Source organism: Varroa destructor, unplaced genomic scaffold (assembly GCF_002443255.2).
Source record: "Varroa destructor unplaced genomic scaffold, Vdes_3.0 BEIS01000003.1, whole genome shotgun sequence".
NCBI classification, from domain to species: Eukaryota; Metazoa; Arthropoda; class Arachnida; order Mesostigmata; family Varroidae; genus Varroa; species Varroa destructor.
In genome coordinates this window covers 18082757-18105328 of record NW_019211456.1, presented here as the reverse complement: position 1 = coordinate 18105328, position 22572 = coordinate 18082757, and the positions used below count along the sequence as shown (strand labels likewise).

Sequence of the window (22572 nt, the reverse complement as noted above, 5' to 3'; positions counted from 1 at the left end):
AGAACACACCCGAAAATCAGGCGAGAACAGATACTTTTTTTTGCTACTTAAGCAATGAGGAACTTCGTTTTTTTTTTCGGCACATTTAAAAGCTCAACCTGGTCTCTCATCACCCATATGCCATACTATCCGTCGGCGAAATTCTTGAGCGGGTCTGACGTAGATAATAATACGTAACAATTTCAAACAATATTTTACAGATCTGATGTTAATTTTTGATCGTGTTTACCACATCGTAATCGTTCTTTCCTCGCAAAGCCATCCATTTGACCGAATATCCTACGTGTTCTATAATAGATCTAATGAAGGCACTATTTAGCGAAATTTTCTGAGTGGAATTGTCTCGTGCTCGTCATCACCTGTGATCCAAACAAGGCGATCAACGAAACTTCAGTCGATGACTTCACGGATATGTAACACTATTCTGGTCGAAATGGGACGTCAATAAGCTTAATAGGCACAGCTATACGATTGTGAGTTTGACCTTACGCTTAGTCGCACACTGGCTGTGGGTTACTTACATTAGTGGTGAGTTGGGCAGTGAGTGTGACCACCTTGTCGTTTGAATGTTCGAGCTCTTTGCGGAGTCTCCTGAGCTCAAGAGCGTGACGCTCTTCTGGAGAAGAGTACATTGAGGACGTCGTTGACACCAGCGATAGCGTAGATCCTAAACCACCACAGCCACCTGCACGAAGCGATAATAATAAAAACAGTGTGCTCTTACTGCTTGTTCTTAGGTAATGCCTAGTAGGTAGGAGTTTCGTAAACGCTAAGTAAATGTATCATGTACTACAAAAATGCAGTAAACGATTGCATTAATTCGGAACTTTCGCTGTTCGTTAAGCGAGCGATTAGAATGATGTAAAGGTTTATTTACTAACCTTCGTCGTCTTTGGGGAAGCGAACGCTCCTCGGAGGAGTGACGTGGTTCAAACCCGAAGAGCCGCCGTACAAGAACCGGGAGCCTCCCTAAAACCCCGGGAGGACCGTTATGTATTAGATGAATTGTCAGAAGAGAATACGAAGACAAGTTAGCAATACACGCAGGTTCGTAAATCGGATCGTCACTTCAGTGCGATACTAATAAATCGTTCGAGCTGCGTACGGCAAGGCTCGCTCTTTCTTACATGCTGCTTACAAAGTACCGCTTACAAATGGCGAACGAGAAACACACAGAAAATGAAAATTATCTATTTCCTATATTTATCTATCTAAATTTACTACTAAAACAGTTTACGTTTCGAATCTGGATGGCGGTGGAAAAATTTTCAACGAGTCCAAACTTGCTCCCATATCTATGAATTGACACACAGTACATGGACTCCTGGTAAGTATTTTATCGCCGCGTAGCTGTTAGGGCTATTGGCATGCATTGAGAAATGTTATTCTTTCTTCTAATGCAAACGCGGTAAACCCGTTGGGTACCTTCAGTATCGGGACTCTCTATCGTGATCGTAAATAAGTATGTGCATATAGGAACTAGCCACGAACTACGAAGAAAAGCCATTATCCAAATGCAAAGAATGCACGTGAACCGATAGGAAAACATATCAAGCAGCGTTTATGAATCAACACCCTATGTAATATTTCTTTATTGTGTAATAAAACTAGCGTTGAATATATGTAGACAGACACGCACACACACACAAAAATATACCATGTTAAAGCTAATTGCGATGGGTAGTTTGTGTGACAAGAACGCCAAAAGGACAAGTGAATTGGGATACTAAGTGTCGAGAAGGACATTATTATAGACGTGCAGAAACATGAAGCCTGCCACAGTGGGCCTGCAGGTGGTTCAGAGTGGGTGGGTGTTTTCGGGGCGAGATCCGCAATTTCCACTTGTTGTCGAAATAAGCAATTTAGGCGAACGTATAAGATGCGCCAGCTACTCCATATGAAAGCTTCTTTGTTATCGCGTATGCATATTTCCTAATGAAAGATCGCTTTTTTTACATTTGAATTGAATTTATGTTTAAGAAGAGACTTTATATTGCGCGTTTCACCCTCCCGATATCGGTTGATTTATCATATTCATATCATGCTTCATATAGTCCGATCCAGAACAGAGCTGCAAAGATTTCTACAATCCACTCTATCTTGTTCCCTGTATCTAGGTGTTGCGTTTTCGTTTCATGGCCTAGTCGAACGCCAGATGCCCGTTACCCTTCATCGTAATAATTAAATTTGTATAGATTTTGTACCTTCACCAGATTAGCCCAGATGTGATCTGGTTGATTTAAAAATCAATTTAGCATAGATCAAAAGTGAATACGATAGAGCAGTACTAGGGGTGCGCTGCCTTACTAATTACCGTCACCTGCATGCAGAGAGGCTCGTGTGATAAATGAGCGTCTGTTGCCGTTCCTTTTTGGTGATAATGAATTCACGATGCACAAATCTATCTGACATCTGATCGAGTTATCTTCTTCAAGTGTACTCCTGTCCTACCTTGCTGTTTCTATAAAGTTCTCATTTGATACCTGGGAAAGTCGGGAGCTTCCGCTTGCCATTGTCGCGTTGTGTGGCAGCGTCTTGCTGGCGTAGTCCAGTGCCTGTCTCCGTTCGGCGCGGTTTATCTTGAGCGAAGACGAGGCGTAAGCTGATGGCTGTTGGTATTGCGATTGGTGGTAGGGTGAAATCGGGGACGAGGTTAAAGGGGAACCCATCAACGGTCGGACGGCGCCGGCCGTCGATGAGTACTGCGTAGGGCAACTTTGTAGGGAAGTGTAGCTTGTTGCATCGGAACGGTGATGGGACATGGACGAGTGCGAGCGTTGGGGAGTCGACGGGGGTGAATAACAAATAGATGAATGAGGCGAGGAGGTTGGAGCATTCAGGCTTTTTTGAGGAAGCACCTTTTGAGGCGAGCTATACGGACTGTTGTTTAAACTTAAGTTGGGGTGATTGTTGTTGCCACTGTTTGGGGAGGTGGAATGAGGGGAGCGGGCCTGCATCATCAGCCGCATGTGCTGCAGGGCCTGCTGGCCAGGACTACCACCGCTGTTACTAGCCATTAACTGGCTACTTTGCTGGTGGTGGTTGTAGTAGGTCATTCCATGGCTGGATGCCTGATGCTGGCCTTGATAGCTCTCCGACTGGGTGGGTGGAGAAGGCATATTCCGGTCCAGGCGATCAAACGAACGAAAAGGACATTTGGGAAGCAGCAGGCATTTGTTGGTTACTTTCATAGAGGGACTTTTTGTGCATGCATGAGTACGACACGGCAAGCAACTAAGTCGGAAGATCGATATAAACAATCTAGTTTAACTTTCATATAGAACTACCTTCCATAATTACGATAATCATAATACGGTTACGTTTTAATAAAAGCCCACGGCATTCACATTGATGTAAATAGAAGAGTACAAGCCTAAGGCACAGGATACGTTAGAGAGCTGATTAGATTATATGAATGGGATAAACAATACTTAGCATACATTTAGAAATGATAAGATAAAGATATAGAAACCATATATACACGGCGTCGCCGATATGAAAATGACAACGTTAACATAAGGATACCATAATGATCAATTTTAATGGCAGAAGTAAGAAAGACACATTCTACTAAAGAAGACGGGGCGAATAAGAACGACTAAATGATTAGCGTTAATCTAAAATCCCAGATAGGACCCTTCGTCCTACGGGTATAAATTCATATTTCAATTTTCTACCCACAAACAGGCGCATTCATTCGCTCTTGGGCTTCAATACATTCATGCGATAGTTTCGGATGCTGTGAATAGGTTGACTAACATTGCTAATTTTAGATAAAGATACTTGTATCACGCACATTTAAACATGACTTCACGCGAAATTCGAGTTGAGTTACCAAGATCATTAGCTCACGAATCATACCACAGATAACCTATCACAACGGGCGCGACAAGTCTAAGCTTACGAGTGAGATACTTCCGTATCTCCCTGACAAACATACAACTTCCTACACCCGCTTAATACGACTTGCTCGTAAAACTCGCTGTTCGGTGTATATTTGACCACCAGTTTACCATCCAGCCTAGGTTGTATTTGGCGTGGGAGTCTGTCTGTTTGTACAAATTCTCTATTGACTACAAACCTGGGCTTGAGCCATTTGCTGTTGCTGCTGCTGTTGCTGGGAGTGAGCACTCAAGAGACTTTCCATAGACTCGGCCTCATGAAGAAGACTCTTGCTAATGCGCGGTGGATGCAACGACGGGTGGTGCATGAAATGATGGCCTGAGGGTCCTTGCGAAACTAGGGATGAGGCTCCGTTTTGGCCTTGACCGTTATTACTACAGCTGCTAGAATTGTTCGAGCCAGAGGTCGCGTTGGCCATGGTCTGTTGCCACTGGATCTGTTGCTGCTGCTGCTGCTCTTGCTGATGCAGGTACGCCCTTTGAATGCCCTCTAGTGTTGCGTAAGCATCATCATCCGGACCTCCGCGTCGTTTATAAGGGGACCCTGATTTTGGTTCAATTAAAAAGTGAAACAGGTTAGGACTTACGGTTCAGTGCTTACATAGAATACAAACAGGTGTGACAAGCAGATGTGAGTCGAGGAAGTGTTGATACTATTCTTGTCATTGATCTATATCTACTTATAGCAAATCACACACCCTACTAAATATTCTATTATTCGATATTTCCATTGGTTGTCAAACGTTCGGATATTATCGCAGCGGTTTTTTCCTCTCTATAATTGAGCGGTAAATTAACGTGCGTACATTCGGTAGGATCAATTGCTTGGGCCTGTTGTGCCTTTGCTGGTGCGCTTTTCGTCGAGGTGAGTGAACCAACGCTTGCGGCGGATTCCAGTCGAGCAGATTTGATCGAGGTAGACATGAGCAAAATTGAAGAAGTTGATGACTGCTCCATCATCTGTACGGTAAAACATATCTTAGATTATTTGGCTCAATCGTGCGATATCGTCATTGCGTGAATTGAGGATGTCCAGCATTTTATCATATTACGTAATGTTCCTATCGAAAAAGGTCAATGTAGACAATAAATTCATTTGGTTGATTTTCTAAAATATACATATGCTCGTATGGCATGTTCTGTATAATAGCTTATATCTATGTTAGTATATTTAGATAGATGTTCTTTCAAAAGATCCTTCTATAATCGGAAAATTTTTACTTGCGTAATGATAGCATTGAGATGAATTTCGAGGGCCATTTTGGTGTTATATTTGTCTTGAATGAAATACAGTTTTCTCTGCAATAATGCTGCTCTATAGAAAAAAAACATTGCAAGTCGCAGGAACTATGTTCCTGCACAAGGGCAGGTATCAGACTAAGCTACAATTAGGACTAACTGGCGACCAGTTGAATATAATCGACTAGCGTATACTATCGTTACTCTGTGCAGACACCGCCTGCTGCAGCCGACTCTTTTTTGCTTTCGGAATCTAGCAGTACAACGTAAAGTGAAAAAACCTTAGTGCGTGTATCAGGATTTCTGCCCAAGGTGAGTGCTTTAATATAACTGTCTTTTTTGAAGTAAACAATTCCATAAATAATGGATATTTCGGCACATTTCACGGCACATGCCTGTCAAGTTTGTCAGTACCGCGTTTGTGAGCATCACAGATGGCAGCTGCTGCACAAAGGCAGAGCCGCATACTCGGTTCAGGTTCAAATATTTATTCCTTCGCCTTTATATTCAGTGAACTATTAACACGAACTGTTGCTTGTAAAGCTTGTAGATGGGTAATTCCTCTATATTCCGCTATTAGACAAATCCTAGTAGAATTATTCGGCCTTGATGGTTTTCTGAAGTCTCAGAGACCTGAAACCTCAACAGCTTTGAGATGCTTACACGGTCGGAGTGAACAGCATAAATCCACTAGACAAAGCGGCAGTTCGCATTGCACGCGGTATACTGCTATTTCGGCATTTATGGTGTCATATTGTTTTCATTCTGGAGCAACCCCATCTTCAGTTTCGTTCTGGTCTTCAGTTGGGACCAGGTGTTTGTAAACCTCACTTCGGTCAACTGGGCAGGAAAACTGAACACGGCAAACCTGTTTATCCAGCCATGTAAATATCTGTCTAACAGGAAAAGATTACTGTTAAGGGAGAACTTGCACTGCCGAAATGCCAAAGGGTCAGACAACATGTCTGGCATAACCCAGAGGTCAACGAAGGAAGCTGTTTTGATATAAAGGTATCGAAAAGCAGAAAGTAGGTCAGACTACTAATCTATGTAGCACACATTTATGTGGGCGTAAGACTTCTAAAGTCTTATGAGTGATGTGATTTTATATTCGTAAGAAGGAAGAATAACTGTGAAGATGAACTTCCTCGAATGTACAAGTTTCGCATGAACATCGATAATGAACACACACATGCATACTGTATTTTTACGCTAAACAAACAGAAAGCAATTCGAATCTTTGACGATCTCTTCTAAATTCCGAGCACAGTTCATGACGATGGCCTGGATTTAATAATATGGGTCGCAAATTTATATACTGAGTCTTAGAATCTTTCCTTTTCAACATTGCCTTTGTAGATGTTTTTCATTTACCCACGACACCTTTTCTGATAGCGAGCCTTTTAAAACTCGTTTAAAAATGTGCTCTTTCTTGAAGACTCGCTGCCGGTTGATTTTGTCATCAACGTATTGCCTACTAATGATTGAGGCTGACTTGAGTCTCTTATAAAGGTTCTCATTTCCTCAATCAGATCATCCTTGGCACGTAAGGAAAGCACAGTTTTAAAAAAAAATCATGCCTCACTTATGGTGAAATTTCATTCGTCATGTCCTTTTAGAGAATTACTTTCCTTCCCGAATAGCGAAAAATCTGAGGTCTTCAACGTTCCTTCAACGTGAGTTTCCCTTGCGATAACGCAGACCCCGAAGAATCTGAATATTGTAGATAAATATTTTTCGGTATAGTCGCGTATTGGATTCGACTATGCGAATTGCCCCTGGGGAAAGCACGCGCTGTTTGCGATCCCGGTAACTTGCGCTTCGTGATCTCAGAGAGAGGTTCACATGCGGAGGTATAACGCTTTGTCCTTTAAGCAATCCGAACCAACCAAATAGATCAATACAGCGACCTCTTTGGCATGCCACCGTGTATCTTAGTAGAGTTGAAACTAAATTTTCGGACCTAGCACTCCTATAGCTGTTAATTCCAGTGAAACATCATAACCCTAAAAAGAGTCGATCCTAGAAAAGTATGTACTATACTTAAGGATAGATCGACCAATACGATATTTATACCCATGCATTATTGTTAGATTTGTCCACCTTCATAAAATAACTACAATGAAATTATAGGACCAAAAATTATCTAAATGTTTTCTGCAGTGATATGTTTTTCCCTTAGTCTTAAAACGTAGTTTGATAATGTACCTGTGACTGTTGCTGCTGCATGAGACCTTCACTCTTGGCGGCCTCGAAAATCGCTTCCGGTGGATCGACGGTTCCATAGAGTTTGACTTCATTCGAAGGAACTCCATTTCGAATCATTAGCATCATTTTCGATTTGGCCTTGGCCTCCTTTTTCTTGTTCTTGTCCTTATCCTTCTTATCTTTGTCGCTGCTTCCAGTGGCACCGCGATCCGAAGCATCCTTGCTTCTGCAAAATATATATTGTATATAAATAAAAATTGTTTAATAACATTAAGCAACGTGATTCTTCTTCTACATTAATGCAGGACAAAATTCACTCGGTTCGTTGAGGCAATAGAGTATCACGATGAATTGTCAACAAGCTCCTTTTTGCATATATATTTGCCCTCTTTGAATCTTCGCTGTCCCCTTTTAATGTCGACGCTGTCGTTTTTGCATCAGGGTTTACAGAAAATGTTTCTGAATGATTATATGTGCATTTATCTACGCCTATCGTTGTTTCCGTAGTGACCAAAGGCGCTATCGATGCCGTAATTGCAAAAGAGATTGCCTAACAACTCTAATGCGTTAGAAATCCCTTCACCGCAATGAGCGATAACCATTCAGGCTTAGTTGAATTTCTCATGTCACAAAGGCCGAGAACATGGTTACGTCTTGACAAATTTCTGCTACTATATTGAGTGACTACCGCGCTTAGAAACAGGAGAAGTTCAGCACAGAATACTCCAGATGATTATGCCCTGAGGGAAAGAAAGCTCGCCTTGTGTGCTTGTATGAGTGCGGTTGCGAAAGCATTAAACATCCAAGTGTAGCATTCCCGATGTTTCGAGATAGGTTAGGTGGTTGTGGCTGTTATAGGCGGGTCTTTATGTCACAAGCACTTCAACGTAGGCGAGACTCACTTGCTACTCTTCTCGGACTGCTTCTTTTATCGAGCACCTTACTCGTATAGCAGCAGAGCGAAAACCGTTCACCCCAGGATTCTACACTGAATGCCTCCCTTAGTGCCTCGAAGAAGTAGTTACGAGGGATTCATTTTGTCCTTGTGTTGTGAGGTCTCCCAATCGTTACGCATCAGGCCACTTCGGATTTTTAGACCAGCTTAGAGCATGCCACTAGCCCACCCGGATAATCGTGACTCTTTTCGACCCTGGTTGTGTAAGACCGTGAGGGGCATCCAGGAACAAGGAAAAAGAACAGCAATAGGATACAACTAGTTCGAGTTATTTGGTCATAACTTCCTGTGGGCAGAACGATCAAGATAATAGAAGGCGAGGGTACTGCTGGATGACCGCAAGGCATGGCCATTGGATGGGGTTGTTCTCAAGGATAGCCGGATGGCGGCCCCAGGGCCAGTAGAAAAATATGGAGAAAATGAGTTTCGCGAGATGATACCCTCCTGTAGAACAATGCAATGGCGAACTCGTTTGTCTTGCCCATAACTTTTCTATTCATTCTTCTAATGTTTTAAATGATGTCTCTTGTGCCATATTTGTCTCAGGTTATACAATTTGTGTCATCATACCCTTCTACATTATTATTTTTAAATTACGCATATGTTTTCTTAATAATATTACCGGTCGGCATCAGAGTAATTAAAACGAATACAACTAACGTTCTATCTGAATATAAATACTTTACGTGGGTGGGAATTTCGGGATAGCACCTTATAAATTATATGGTATCATATGATAGATATTTATAGCATTCGTTGTTTGAATGCAGGCTTTTTATAGAAATAGCAGGACATGACGTTTAAACTTACCTCTTTGCTAGTGCCTGCTGTGCCTGTGGGTTTTGACTTTGTACTTGCGACTGTTGAAGATGTTGCGATACATGGGACGGTGAAGAGTTCACGTCATTCGTAGAAGTGCTGCTGCCGTGATTCCGTGCGCTGCCGCTGTGGGCCGCTGTATGCTGTTGGGCTGCCCCAGCTACCGCTTGTAGATGAGCCGATGAATGTGCATGGAGTCCGTGTCGCTTGAGCACCCCGTACGGGTCGGAGCTGAGCGAAGAGTCGGTGAGAGCGTCATTGGTTGATGAAATCTCGTTAAAGGTATCCGAAAGACAACCCGACGACACTGAACTGCTGTCATCCAAACTAGATAAGTTAAACAGAGTTAAACAGAATACAATCCACAGGTTTATCGTGATTAGGTATATATATATGTATATTCGGGAGCAACAGGCTAATTTTAGCAGTTGTTAGTTTCTCACATTTTAACAATGTAGCAGAATGCAGTTCAACCGCAAGACACGATACGAATATCTTAAACAGCATAAGAATGCGTGCTATGAGTGACGTAAGTTTCACGTCACAAGACGATTTCATGCGGTTCTACTGGAGTTCAGTAGAGGCACCTTCTGATTCCTTAAAAACTTGTAAATAAATCCAAACAGCGTGAATAACCATCGTGTCCGTGGGTAATAACATCAGTGTTAGTCTATTTATTAGCTTTTGAATGATAGACAGCATTCTGTGTATATTTAATTAGTTGTTCTCTATTCAATACGATGTTCAAAACTCATTTTCGCAACGGAAACTGGGTACTACGTGCTCAGAGCATCTGCCGCAAGTAAAGACACTTCGGCACTTCGGAAAGGAAGTTCGGCATGGCTAGCTAACTCATCAGTTAACCACATGCAATCACCGCCATTATGACTGAACTACAACGATGAAGCGAACTGACAAAATGCACTCCTGCTCAACGACTACCGTCAAGGAATAGTCACGATACCGGTTTGATGACCTCATCTTCGTTTGTTCAATCAATTACGATAGTAAATAATGGTTTAAGTTCCAGTTCCGATATTTCCGACACGCATCCATTCAGTCCCGTCTGCGGTGCGCAAATCGTCGTAGTTTTTTTTTTTTACGGTAATATACATTTCACATTAGTCAAGCTATTTCATGGACCATTAAACACTGCGAAAGAACTTCATGGCATGGGAAATCATCGCACATTTTGTGTCATGACTTCCTTAGATGGCGTGCAGGTATTGTTTAATAGGTCGCTAGAAACTACCAGCTTAAAAATGAAGTTCCAAATTTTATACAGCATTTCATGTTACGTATGCACATTTAAGATAAGCCCACAATTTGATATTTGCCTACCACCGTTCTAACAATACATTAGCAGAGTACCTCAATACAACAAACGACACGAATCATTCTTGCGTACGTTTGTATGGATCTGTTATGCATGCCGATCAGAGCTAGCGCACACTCATCATATGAAGACTTCTCTGCTCGCAATCAACTCCCGCTGTTCTGAAGAGTGCGGCAAAGACGTAGATTAGCTAACGGAATAACAGTCGTTAACTCGTGAGTTTTTCTCTCTCTGCGTTGAATCCATCGAGACCGCTTCGGAGTTTTTCGGTCTTTTATACCCAATCTGATAACACAATTGTGCACGCAGCTCGTAACGGCTGACCTTTGGCTCCAGACTTATCTCTCACGTTACGCTAACATTTGTTCTGTTGCCTCAGTATGACACGGCTACTCAATAGAGCTTATAGGATTGTAGATTTGCATGATACCTATCGTCCCACATTCGAGTGAGAGCACGTACGTTCAGATTTCGTTGGTAAATTCATAGTTGCTAGCTGCACCTCAAACCATTGCGGTTAGCATTTTGGATGTGGACTCAGTGACCCTTCGTCAAGTGCCAATTGCGTCAGCATGACGAATGTTCGTGAAGCACGTACAGTTACGGAAACAACCATTACGCTTAGATAGCAATTTATAACGACCTATCTAACTTAGCCAGTAGGTCAGATACGCGGTTTGCCAATCGAATGCTACAAAAGCAGTTGCAAGTTAAAGTCACAAGTTGTAGTGTTGCAAAATTAATTTTATAATAATTTATGTCCTTTCATGTTTTCGCTAATGTGGAGGTTTAAACGTTGCTGAATCGATACCATTTAAGTTTCGTCCTGAGGAATGGGATGAGCCTCGACTTTGTGTCGGTTAGGCCACAAGGCACGAAGGGACCCACAAGAGAGTTTGATTTCTCTGCATATTCATTGGAAAGCTTGCAGTAGTAGACAAGCGGGGCTGCAGCAACACTGAAGAGCTAGAAGCATGCGTCTAGAGGGAGTTGCGTTCGACAGCAAGAAAACTTCTGTTTTTCTCTTAGTGTCAATCTAATGAGCCAACTGGATTAATTCTTTATAACCGACTATGCGGAAATGACATTTACACTTATGAACTTTCAAATCTGTCGAATTAAATCATAAGGCATGAAGGTGCTTCGTCCATTGGTCGGGCCTATAGATTCTCATTAATGAACAAAAAATAACTAACAACAACAACAGAAATGAACAAAAAACGCCCAAGCAATTCCTGGTCGTCACTCAGTGCGTTACGCCTTGGTCATCGATATGCGCCAGTAGTTATCTGTGTATGTACATTATATATATAATTTTATTTTAAAGGCCAAGTTACTTCTGAGCAATAATTTAATTATTAAGACGTACATCACTGGAGTACTAAAATCCGTAATTTTCGATCAGACAAGCAGTTCTCTCTACCTTCGTTTATCGAATTAGCCGCTACATCATAAGGGTTTCTACATAACGCACCGCTAATCTGCCCATCAGTGCGAATTATCAGTTTTTACCCGAATGTGATATATTAACTCTCGAGCAGAATTTGAAGATGGACAGGGTAATGGCTCATGATAGGCAATGGAAGTCGGATTTCTCCAATTGCTTAATAGCCAAACCTATATCAGTGACTATCCTTATCTCACCTAGACTTTTCTTTCCTCTCCGCAATTGTGTCCTGCGTCGTGCGTACAATCCCTTTATCATGTCGTACTTACAAGCATGACGCTGTCCCATCCTACTATATCCAGGAAAGAAAGTGGATCAGAGCTCTAGTCAAACATTGGCCAGCCTAGCATTAATGGTAACATGTTATCTTTATCGAGTCAGTTGAACGAAACAAGGCATGAAGATGTTTAGGAGAGAGTGACCTAGATTCGAGAGGGAAAATCAGAGATGGTTGATAGAAGATCGGCATATAGGGTAGTCCTTGATACACATGTAATATTTGAGAGTCTTAAAATTGCGAGTCATTGATCGGATTGGTAGCGGCTAGGAACGCCTTGCAACAAAGGAGTAAGCCTAGAAGAGAACAACGAGCTAAGACGGACCAGCGCGGTTGGATTCGAAAAAGTAGACGAAGACTATACCCGGCCACCAAGCAAAATTGACCACGACGCTTTGGTGACCCGCACAGATCGCTGAAGCACGAGAGCCGAAAAACTGGGATAGACTAAAAGGCAAGCGGCCATTCAACTCCTGTCTTGCTGAGGGAAGCCCCGTGATTCAGTTGGGTGCAGGCCTCTACCGAATACATCGACTTGACTGCACGGTTGCAGCTTCGGGGTTACCGCTATTGTCCCTTCTATGCAGGTATACTATCCTATAACTGTCCTGTGTCTCTGTATGTGAGGGTGCATTACAATGGTTGAAGGAATAAACGCAGCCATGCTTTATATGGTTATCCGGGTGACTGATTGCATCCATCGTGGTAGAGAAACAACCAAAATCGAAAGAACGCCACCAAGCGGCGTTCAACGAAAAATGAGAAGGTAAGACCTGTGTAGACCAATTTCACTTAGGAATGGTCCGAACGATGTAGAGACTGATAGGTTGACGCTGAATGACCCTAGACCACAGGATCGTTTGTCTTGTGTAAGGGATGCCAGCGGGATTCGGATAGCTTTAAACCTAAAAAAGAAAATTAGATTTGATCATAATGACAGATAAGATCGATTGTTTAGGCAAGTGGATCTTGCCGCAAGGAATGAAAATCCATGCAAGTGGACACAAATTTCGTCCAAAAATTAGCAAAAAAGACTGAACCTTTTTCGAACCTTCTGGTTAATAATCAGCAAGATACAGTTAACTCTATATCGCGAAAGTTAGCGCTGGGAAATAAGGTTAAACACCAACACGTTTTCCTCATCACCATTCTTTGCCGATTACTCTGTTGTCCCGTGACTCCCTATCACTTTAATATGATTCTTCGATGTCGGCTTCCGGACGTCTGACTGCCTGAAGCTCGATATGCGTGTCTATGGTATGTGTGGCTTGTCGCTCGAAACTTTTTAACCTTTTGCGATCTCCAGGAGGAAAAGACTTGCTTCGCAAGCACAGACAGTAATAAGAGTTCGGTAACTACGAGCGAACTATGACCATGATGATGAACTTAGTTTTTTCAGAGGGAAGAATAGATAGGAAAAAACAGGTCAGGCGGTTCACGAAGAGAAGCGATGAGAAGCGCGCCTCGCGAGATAATAAGCAGAACTGGAAGCCCACCGTTCGAACAAGCAGCTGGCTAATAGGCTGGAGTGTACGTGAGGCTAAGGGCTGGAGTGAGGAAATTGGCGAGTCCCACTTCCGGCTTCACTTCCGATGTGACCAACCTTAATAGTAGCGAAAAGACGAGGTCAGCCGTAACCTACTTCTGCTATTGCTATCCGCTGCACATCTAGCAAAACCTGCAATGGGTGTCACGCTTCTCTAAATCTTAAAACAAAAGTTAAAATTTCTCCTAGAGTTTAGGTAGGCAAAGAAGCATATAGTGGACTCTCGGCCTACTATATATATATATATATATGATGGTGAATTTAATTGGCATAATATCCCAAAATTTAAATTGAATTGTGAAAAAAATGCACATGCGAGCCGAAGACTTACAGATATTTATGTGTCCTATTACGTTGTCTTGATATTGGGAATTATTAAATGGATAAATAGGAGTTCCATTGTTTTGCATATGTATGTTCGAGTTGCTATGGGCTTACACAGTCGATAAAAAATCTCCCTTCGAAAAGGCTCGTTGGCCGTAACGATGGCTTTGTGAGATAGGTTTCGACGGGATTCGGCCTCTTGGACGCTCTGTACGGATCGAATTGCTTTGTTATGTCGTATACCGGCAATATCGGCTTAAGTGAAGTTTACAACGAAAACGTAGAAGAATTTTGGCCATTGTGATGTCCTCATTTCGATCGCGTGCTAAACCTTGAGCTTCGTTCTTTGTGCTTCTAATCAAATGCCGCACGCCGTGTCATGTGTTTCCATCCACTAACAAATTCTAGCTAGAAACCATCCAATTCTAGCTAGAAACCGGTCATTGCTCGTTTCACTATAACCGAGTTTCAGGTATACTAGCAAATATTTCGTAGAAAAGCCCGCATAGAGCTATGCCAGCTTGTCTCACCGCATAGTTCCATAAAAATTCATAATTTAACTTATTTTGAGACGAAATGCAAATAGCACGTAACCGTTCATCTAACTTTTCTCTGTATGGGTCGATCTACTGGTACGCCATCGATTCCCAGAAACCTAGAAGGCACACATGATTTATAAATTATCAGACATCTTAAAGCATCATAGCTAGTCCTATCTACAAAACTCCCGAGTACTTCTGGATCTGCAATCGTTGTAAACGTACGAAGGCCTACCGTTATGGGTTTTAGAAAGTGGGAGCGTTAATGTGATGCTAGTTTAAGTAACACTTGGCGAAGTTATTGCTCGAGCACGAGTTTGCCAAGGGGCATAACAGTTCAGTGGGTGGGATCAGTTTCCAGTATGGTTTGTACTGTTTCGCTCTCAGGATGAGCAAGCTGCAGTGACGCCGCTTCCGATGGAGGAAACAGCTGTGGCCTTTCTCTGGCTGAGTTACTATACGCATCTGGGTACAGTTATACATAATGCGGCATCCTATTCGATGCAATTAGGGAACGAACAAGCGGAGTATGTTATCACAATTGACCAACCAGAACCTGGTTAAATGAACCAGTACGGGGTACCCTGCTTAGCGAGGTTCTCGGGCAAATTGAGCGAGACGGTGTACCATGGCTGTCAGATATTTACGGCAAGCATTGTCTGCAATAGACTTGTTAAGCTTGTCTATTGCATATGGGCTCGTTCGAGCTGATGCACTTCATCACTGTCGATATAGAAAGCGTATGTGCAATAGGACAGTCTTAAAATATGGTACATAAAGTACCTTTACTTGCAGAAGGAATCATTTTTGGCACGCACCCACATCACCCAATATTTGAACCTAGAATATCTTCCAATATAATTGCTGTCAAACGTCAGCGGTAGTCGATAACATGTTTTTGATCGATCAGTCTGTACATATGTATGCAAGCACCTTGATGACAACGTATTTCGTCGTGCAGAACATTATCACGAGTGACGACCTCAGACGAAAAAAGCGGTCCACTCATTATTGACAAAGCGTATTTGACTAATTCGACTTGTCGACCTCGTTTCTCCCATATTGCCCAGTGTAACATATAATTATTACTAGGTCTATTTGGTAGGTGACCATGTTAATCTCTGCAAGCTACTGTAGATCGAGCTGGTCATCCGGTGATGTGTGTGTATACGTAGTACCTGTCTGGAGCCATCGATGAACTTCAACGGATGAGTTTCCACGAAAATAGAACCTAGCACCAAAATCGACAAAAATAGTAAAAAAAGCGTACAGCTTTATCCCGTAACAGGATAGCCACGGATATAACTGTGATGATAAATAACTTTTCTATACCTCATTGATATGGCTAATATGTTTCGAAATTTATCAGGATGTTGTTCTGTACGATTGAGTTGTGCATCGGTTGGTCTGTGAGTTCGACAGGTGCTCATACATTTTCTATAGGTCCATACCAATGCAACTTCCTTAGCTACGGCCATTCGAAGTTCTGATGGAAAACCCAGTTTTTTTATACTGTTCTCACCATATACTACTCCTATAGATTGAAAACATAGCACACGACCTGTGGATAGGAACATTACTTTAGACCTTAACTTATGTTCTGCCTTTCTAGCTTTCTTTCAGGCGACGAACAAGAAATTTTATTTCTCAATTCTACCTGTTTTGAGCCGGCTTTATTGTTGACTCCGAACTTTCCTTTTTTCCACTAATAATGCGAACTCTGGTGGCAGTATTCGTGTTTCGTGACGTGTGAATCTACATCTACGTGTCTCTGTAAACAGCTGATTGCCTGTTTACAGAGACACGTTTACACACGCGCCGTTCCACCACCAAAATAGGGGAGATCTACGTGGCTGAAATCTCGCTTTGTGTTCCTCCAAAACCCCTTAGTCTTCCCTTAGTCGCGCTGCCTCTGCTTGCCCAACTGAGCAGCGATACCGAAGTAGTAGCAGTAAGTGGACTGCTTAGCCGTTCCGGTTCCGTACGTTCCGTCACTTTTGTTGGCGCCAGGTGACATACCTATTACATAAAACGGTTTTATCGAATTCCTATATAGAGCAACTAAGGCACATTCGCTGCTTTTATGTTTTCCACATCTTACTTTGTCCCCAGCTCACATTCTCTTCGCATTCATGGTTATACCTCAATGTCCGTGCTGTAGGCAATCGGCTGGCTGCTAGACAGGCATATTCTCTAATGTATTCCATTACAGCTACATCTCATAGGCCTTGGCAGTACAACACTTTAACAGGCCAGAGGGATGTATGCCTTTGTGCTCTGTCGGGACGTCTCTGTCCCCGTGACGGACGAACGGACAAAAGTTTAACAGGACCAGCCCTGCAAGAGCTTTAACGGTTGGTTGGGAAGTAGTGCGAAAGAGAGCTAGCACAGTGGTGTTTTACCAGGACGCTGGTAGGCCTATCTACGAACAAACGTACCTTGCATCTCGTCCACAACAGCGGAAGGAAGCACGACTGCTTCAATCAACTCAGATACGTCTTAGCCAGCCATCTTCGTAAGAAGCGGAATGGACGAAAGACGTAACGGGTAGGATTTGACTGATCGTGAATTGACGAGGCGTCAACTGACGGCATAACCAATGATATTTACGGCACCGTACCAGCCGTGGAATAGAAAAACTAATAAGACGGGACGGTAAAACTGCCAGATTTGCCACGGGAAATCACAGCGTGAATTAAACTGCTACAGGGCTTATAGAGTCTGACTTAGAGAGTCATTATAACAGTGTCACCTGGGATTATGTAAAAGCTGCGCAGTAGCGCGAACGACACGGTAGGCCAGTTCACAACTTAGTGTGATAGCCCTGTGCTTTTCTTCCCTAAAGGTTTTGCATAGTGAAGTAGGTTACATGGAGCAGCACCAACAGACAGATGAAGGGGGGTTAAATGAGCATTCACATCGTAGGGCCCCTGAGCGGAGGAGAGTTGTCTTCGTGAGGCTCAGCTCGAGGCTTTTCTCGGATTTTGCTTTTTCCGCCCCGTTTTCTGTAGCAAATCAGGAAAGTATTGCAACTGATAGACGAAAGCTTGCCAGGCGACTAACATACGATATGGAACTATGAGCAGGAAACGTAGAGACCAAAAAAGTCCAAAGAGTCTTCGTCATAAGACAGCGTAAATCGCCCTAAGATAAGGTATGATAATGAGTAGAAAGCGGGATAGAAGAGGTGAGACAAATACTTCCCGTACTTGAGTTTTCGTAAAATCATTATTTATAATATCCTTGGCATTTCTGATTCATTCCTTGTCGATGTGTCAGTGACTTTTCGATGATACGCTCAACAATTTAGAGAAAAGAAGAGGAAAAAAAAAGATGGCAAAAACTTATTGTTGTAAAGTGTAACTAAATGTATTTCTCAAAGGGGAATGTTTGCAAGCAACAATGTTTCTCAAGACTGAATGATTTCAGGTTTTGTCAACTAACGTTCCAAATGAAGCAGTTTCTGTACAGGCTATACTACGCGAACCGTCGCAATCGACAATGCTTGCTGCACACAGTGAACGAAACGATTGTGTGCCCTCAACATGCTGTATATTAGTGTACATATTGCAGAAGCACCCTTTAATGCGTCTCTCTCCACTTGCCGTATTTATATATGGAAAGACAATTATTAAGCTTTAGCATTTATATTAGAACTGACTCAGGTTTGTTGTAGGCGCTCTAGTAAGTCGGTACTTTCTTCCCTTCCTAAATTGCGAGCTAGGCCGATGTACGTTTACTGAGGGCTCACTCCTGAATCGTTTGGAACCTGTCTCTATCGTTACGAATCTACTCCACCACTCAACCATAATAGAGTGTGTTAACAAACAATCTACGAGGTTAGATAATAAACATCAAAACTTACTTTTACTAATGTCTATGAGTTTGTCAAATTCGGTATAGCTGGACCTCGTGAACCCACTGCTAGAGGTTGTAAAATCATTTTTTGACCTCCTTTTTGAAAACCGTGTACTTTTGTGCTGTCCCTAAACTTAGACTAAATTGCCTTTATGCAATTGATAATATTCACGCTCGCGGATTACTCATCTGTATTGTACCCCTGTCAGTATTTATATACGGGTGTCGGGGCATGTGTAACATCAGCCTGTGAACATAGGTGAATCTGCCGTTGTAGGCGGTAATCTGCATGCATGCTTTCTAGTCATGTTTTCCGGCCAGGCTTATAAATATAAACCATATATACATTACCAGTGTTACATGCCTGTAGAGGGCTATATAAAAAATATTTGCAGTTTTCGCATTTGGACGGTACGCTTTTGCGTTGTTGACACAGAGCTTCGTCAAAGTACAACAATCGACTCGCACGATATAAAGGGGGTGTAGGTCCGAATAGTACTGCATCAGCAACTAGCATTCATCGTACGCCAAGCATATCAATACGTATTGATTATTGGGGTAAAGATTCACAACTTTTGCACGTATTCAGACCAAGCGTAGAACGATACAAAGTAGCATTAACGAGCCGAAACGACTGACATGATATTTCTAAACATATAAATGCGCCCACTTACAACTTACGTCACTTGACACCTTTCAAGTTAAAAAATGGGGTTACAAGGCCGTACGAATTGCTGTATTAGTTGATAAAATAAAGATATGTACGAATCGCATTTCCTTTATATAGGACCGTAGGAACATCTAAGTAAGCTTTGCGCATTGTCAGATTAAGAAACTGTAGGGCCAAGGGTAGATAACTTGAATTATTTCGAGCAACACTTCCGGTACTGACCGCTCGCAAAATGGTCTTAATGGAATACTAAGGAATCGTCTAAAACGATCGATCGGCTTTAGTCGACGTCGTTTAGCGTGGGTTTTAAGGCGCAAACTTGCACATTCATTATTTCAGCTGCCAACCGCAGGACCAACTATAAAGATCTTTTCATAATTAAGGCTCTGCACCTACCGTAATTGGCTGCCAGTTAATTAATCTTCGCTAACACAAGGATTCTTCCAGCAGAGACTCACAAGCAAGTTACTTAGAAGCCAGGTTTAGCATGGGGACATCTTACGATATGGCTATTATACTTAAACCGTCTGCTATTGGTCAATAAACCTCGCCTGTAGGTCTTGGATTGTCGTTACAACGAGAGCACTGCGAACAAACATCGCAGCCGCACGTATATCGAAGGATATCTTCACAGATCTTCATTGGCATCCTTGTATCGACATCGATTCGAACGAATACCTGGTTGGAGCTAAAACTAGCGGCAATCAATCTAAATCGTTATTGCTAAATTGCAGCTACCGGTAACAACTCGGACCAAATTGAAATTGACGACTGAGGATGCAACGGCAGACGGTGGAAATTTCCGCCTTTTAGCTACTTCACCTAAAATAATAGCTAGATCTTCAGTGTATCATAGGTTCTATTAATCGTAGAACACTGTTTATTGGACAGATTAGATCGTTACCATAGTAATTTTACGACTATAATAGTTTTTTCTCGGATCTGTGTGGTCTACCTTCAAGAACGGGTCAACTGTATTGTTGAGCTGGACAAAATCGCCCCTGAAAAAAATGTATACATAGATCTGGAAATGTTTTTCCAATAGGTAGAAGCTAAGCTTATGCATAAAAAATAGATACCGTAATTTATTTGCTGTGACATACCTTCGACTCAATATGTCAGCCACCGCACCGGCCGACCTGCTTAAAAGTCTTCTTTTATGATGGTACAACCTCTCCTGGGCCCCCGAGTAGATTGAAATACGCCGAGGACCAGCGGTTAACGCTCGTCGATCCATGCTGGCTTGGTAAGCGTATCAAACTTCTCAATTTAAAGGTTTAGCGTACACGCTCTACCACCCTATCCCATCGCACATTGGAACGCGTTTCTCTCGTCCTCTATCCTAGTAAAAATGCAATCACTTCTTTAGCGTGACGATTTCACGGCGAAGCACGCCTCCAGCAGGATCATTTCCCGACAAAAACCGATTCGTTCATTTACAGTTATCGGCACTCAAAACGCGTTCTCTACATTCAATATTGTAGCAATTCCAAATCCTTTAGTATCTTAAACATTATCGGCAACACAACACAAAGGCGTCCTCAGTTCCATGTCGATCATTCAGGGCAATCACGAACTGGTCTCACTGCAGTCCGCTAGAGCTGACGGCACGTTTTGTACAGAAAAATTGATCAATTGCCAAACGCAATATGCTAATTAAGACAGCCCATTCGGGTGAACCTGGTCGAGCTGATGACGTTAGCAAGTTACGCTATGCTAACCAACCATAGACAGCTATCCTGTATAATGTCTAATATGTATGATAGAAGACGACGGTAACCCGCTGTACATTATGGAGGGAGCAACAACTAACGTCGTATAGAATTAGGATGTCCATAGAGAGCTCAGGTAGACTAAATCGGACTCCGTTGCGTTTCTAACCCAACACCAACCGTCTGCTTAGCTAAACCGATTTAGCTTTTATAGCGAACAAATTCAAAATGACAGCTGTGCTATGGATCGTCGCTGCGTCATCTCATCAACTGTGATGCTAGCACACTCAAACAAGCTCAACTCAAACTGGCGGGCTTTGCTTGAACGTCCCGTTTGTTGGCTTAGAGTCTCGTTTGGCAGAATGCCACCGACCAGGGCGCAAGCTGGTTGGCGCGTGGGGTTCGTTGTTCCCTTCGGAGTCCACCATCACTTAGCGACTCCTGAGAGAGGGTAACGAAGTGAGAAATAAGGGTGAGGGGTTTGTGACGAAACGATCAGCGCTCCGTATATCCTTTACTCCTATGCCTACTATTTCCCATAACCTGAGACTTCAACTCCGTCGCTGCTCCTTACCCTTAGGACTGCGGCAATAGTGGCATCGTAGTGAAACCGCTGCTTCACGAATTTTGTCGATCCACTGGCCATAGTCGATCATAGAACAAACCATCTACCAACATACATTGATTGACAGCCTGGCTGGTTCTGGCCTATCGACGAGGCCCGGATGGATTGGATAGTAGAGCCAGCTCGTTCGTCCTCATGTCTAAAATGTAAGCCGAGATAAAAGAACTAATTCTAAGTTGGAGGAATCCACCAAACAGGGAGGCCAACTTGACACAAATCACCGAATGAACGAACGGTTGAATACTGCGCTGCGTGGTTAATACGTAGCACGAAAATTCATATAGGTCAGAATGAGATAAGATCATAATAGTAGTCGTGTAAAAAAGGTATTTATTGGAGAGCTATTAAAAATGAGAAGGTTTTTTTTCGGACGGCAAGAAAACTAGAGCTCAGACATAGTTCTAATCAAGCGACAGACTTAATTTTGCGTACATTATATACTTAAACGATAAGTCTGTGAAACTACACACCTTATAATAACAAAATGATTATTTACTGGTTGATTCGTTGTTTTTTTTATTATTGCCTGATATGGTTTACAACGAATGTATACTAATCGTAGATTTACGAGACTACAAGTGGTACAGTATGATATATTCTCATGTTCAGAAAAAGGTAGATACCAGTACTCTAAAGCCTTTCCTCAATAACATCTAGGTTGGTGTCGAACGGCTTAGCCGCGACCCAGTCTATTGCCTTACACATGCCTGCTATCCACGTAATCAGTAGGTAGATACGACAGAGGCGCGTATAAATCAACGACGTAAGCCAGGAAGAGACAGATCACATGAATTCACTATAGGAAATATTGAATCAACGATCGTACTGCAGTTAGACATGCAAAGAGAGAACAGAGGTAGGTTACGAGCATGCTTAGCGAGTGCTTACAAGCTATGCAAATTGCTGATCTGACAGGTTCAGTAAGTTCGAACCTCATCGAGTGTGGCGGTTAAGTGGTGGCAGTGGCCAGCGCATTGCAGGGAACGAATAGCCTGTCAGTCCTCCCGCAGCCCGTTTTATAGGGCGATGTCTTGCGTAAGTCAATCATAATCAGGCGTCCTTTGGACATCCAAAGTGTCGCCAGATGTTTGACCACATATACACCAGCGCCCAGT

General features: G+C 42.6%; 1 protein-coding gene across 12 annotated transcripts in view; it reads right to left on the bottom strand.

Moving 5' to 3' along the window:
* The window catches only part of sick (sickie), a 355991-nt gene that overhangs the window by 90836 nt on the left and 242583 nt on the right, over nt 1–22572 (bottom strand). For 11 of the 12 annotated variants that reach the window (XR_015323973.1, XM_022799625.2, XM_086983939.1 and 8 more), the window contains 7 exons: nt 9115–9450; nt 7350–7575; nt 4709–4862; nt 4082–4446; nt 2484–3098; nt 882–969; nt 522–685 (listed from right to left, as the gene is read on the bottom strand). Coding sequence is in view for 11 of the 12 variants with exons in the window: in XM_022799625.2 (XP_022655360.1) it covers nt 522–685; nt 882–969; nt 2484–3098; nt 4082–4446; nt 4709–4862; nt 7350–7575; nt 9115–9450 (1948 nt within the window). In the remaining variant the exon portion in view is untranslated. The remainder of the gene's footprint in view (nt 1–521; nt 686–881; nt 970–2483; nt 3099–4081; nt 4447–4708; nt 4863–7349; nt 7576–9114; nt 9451–22572) is intronic. The other variant, XM_086983941.1, reaches the window with a different exon arrangement.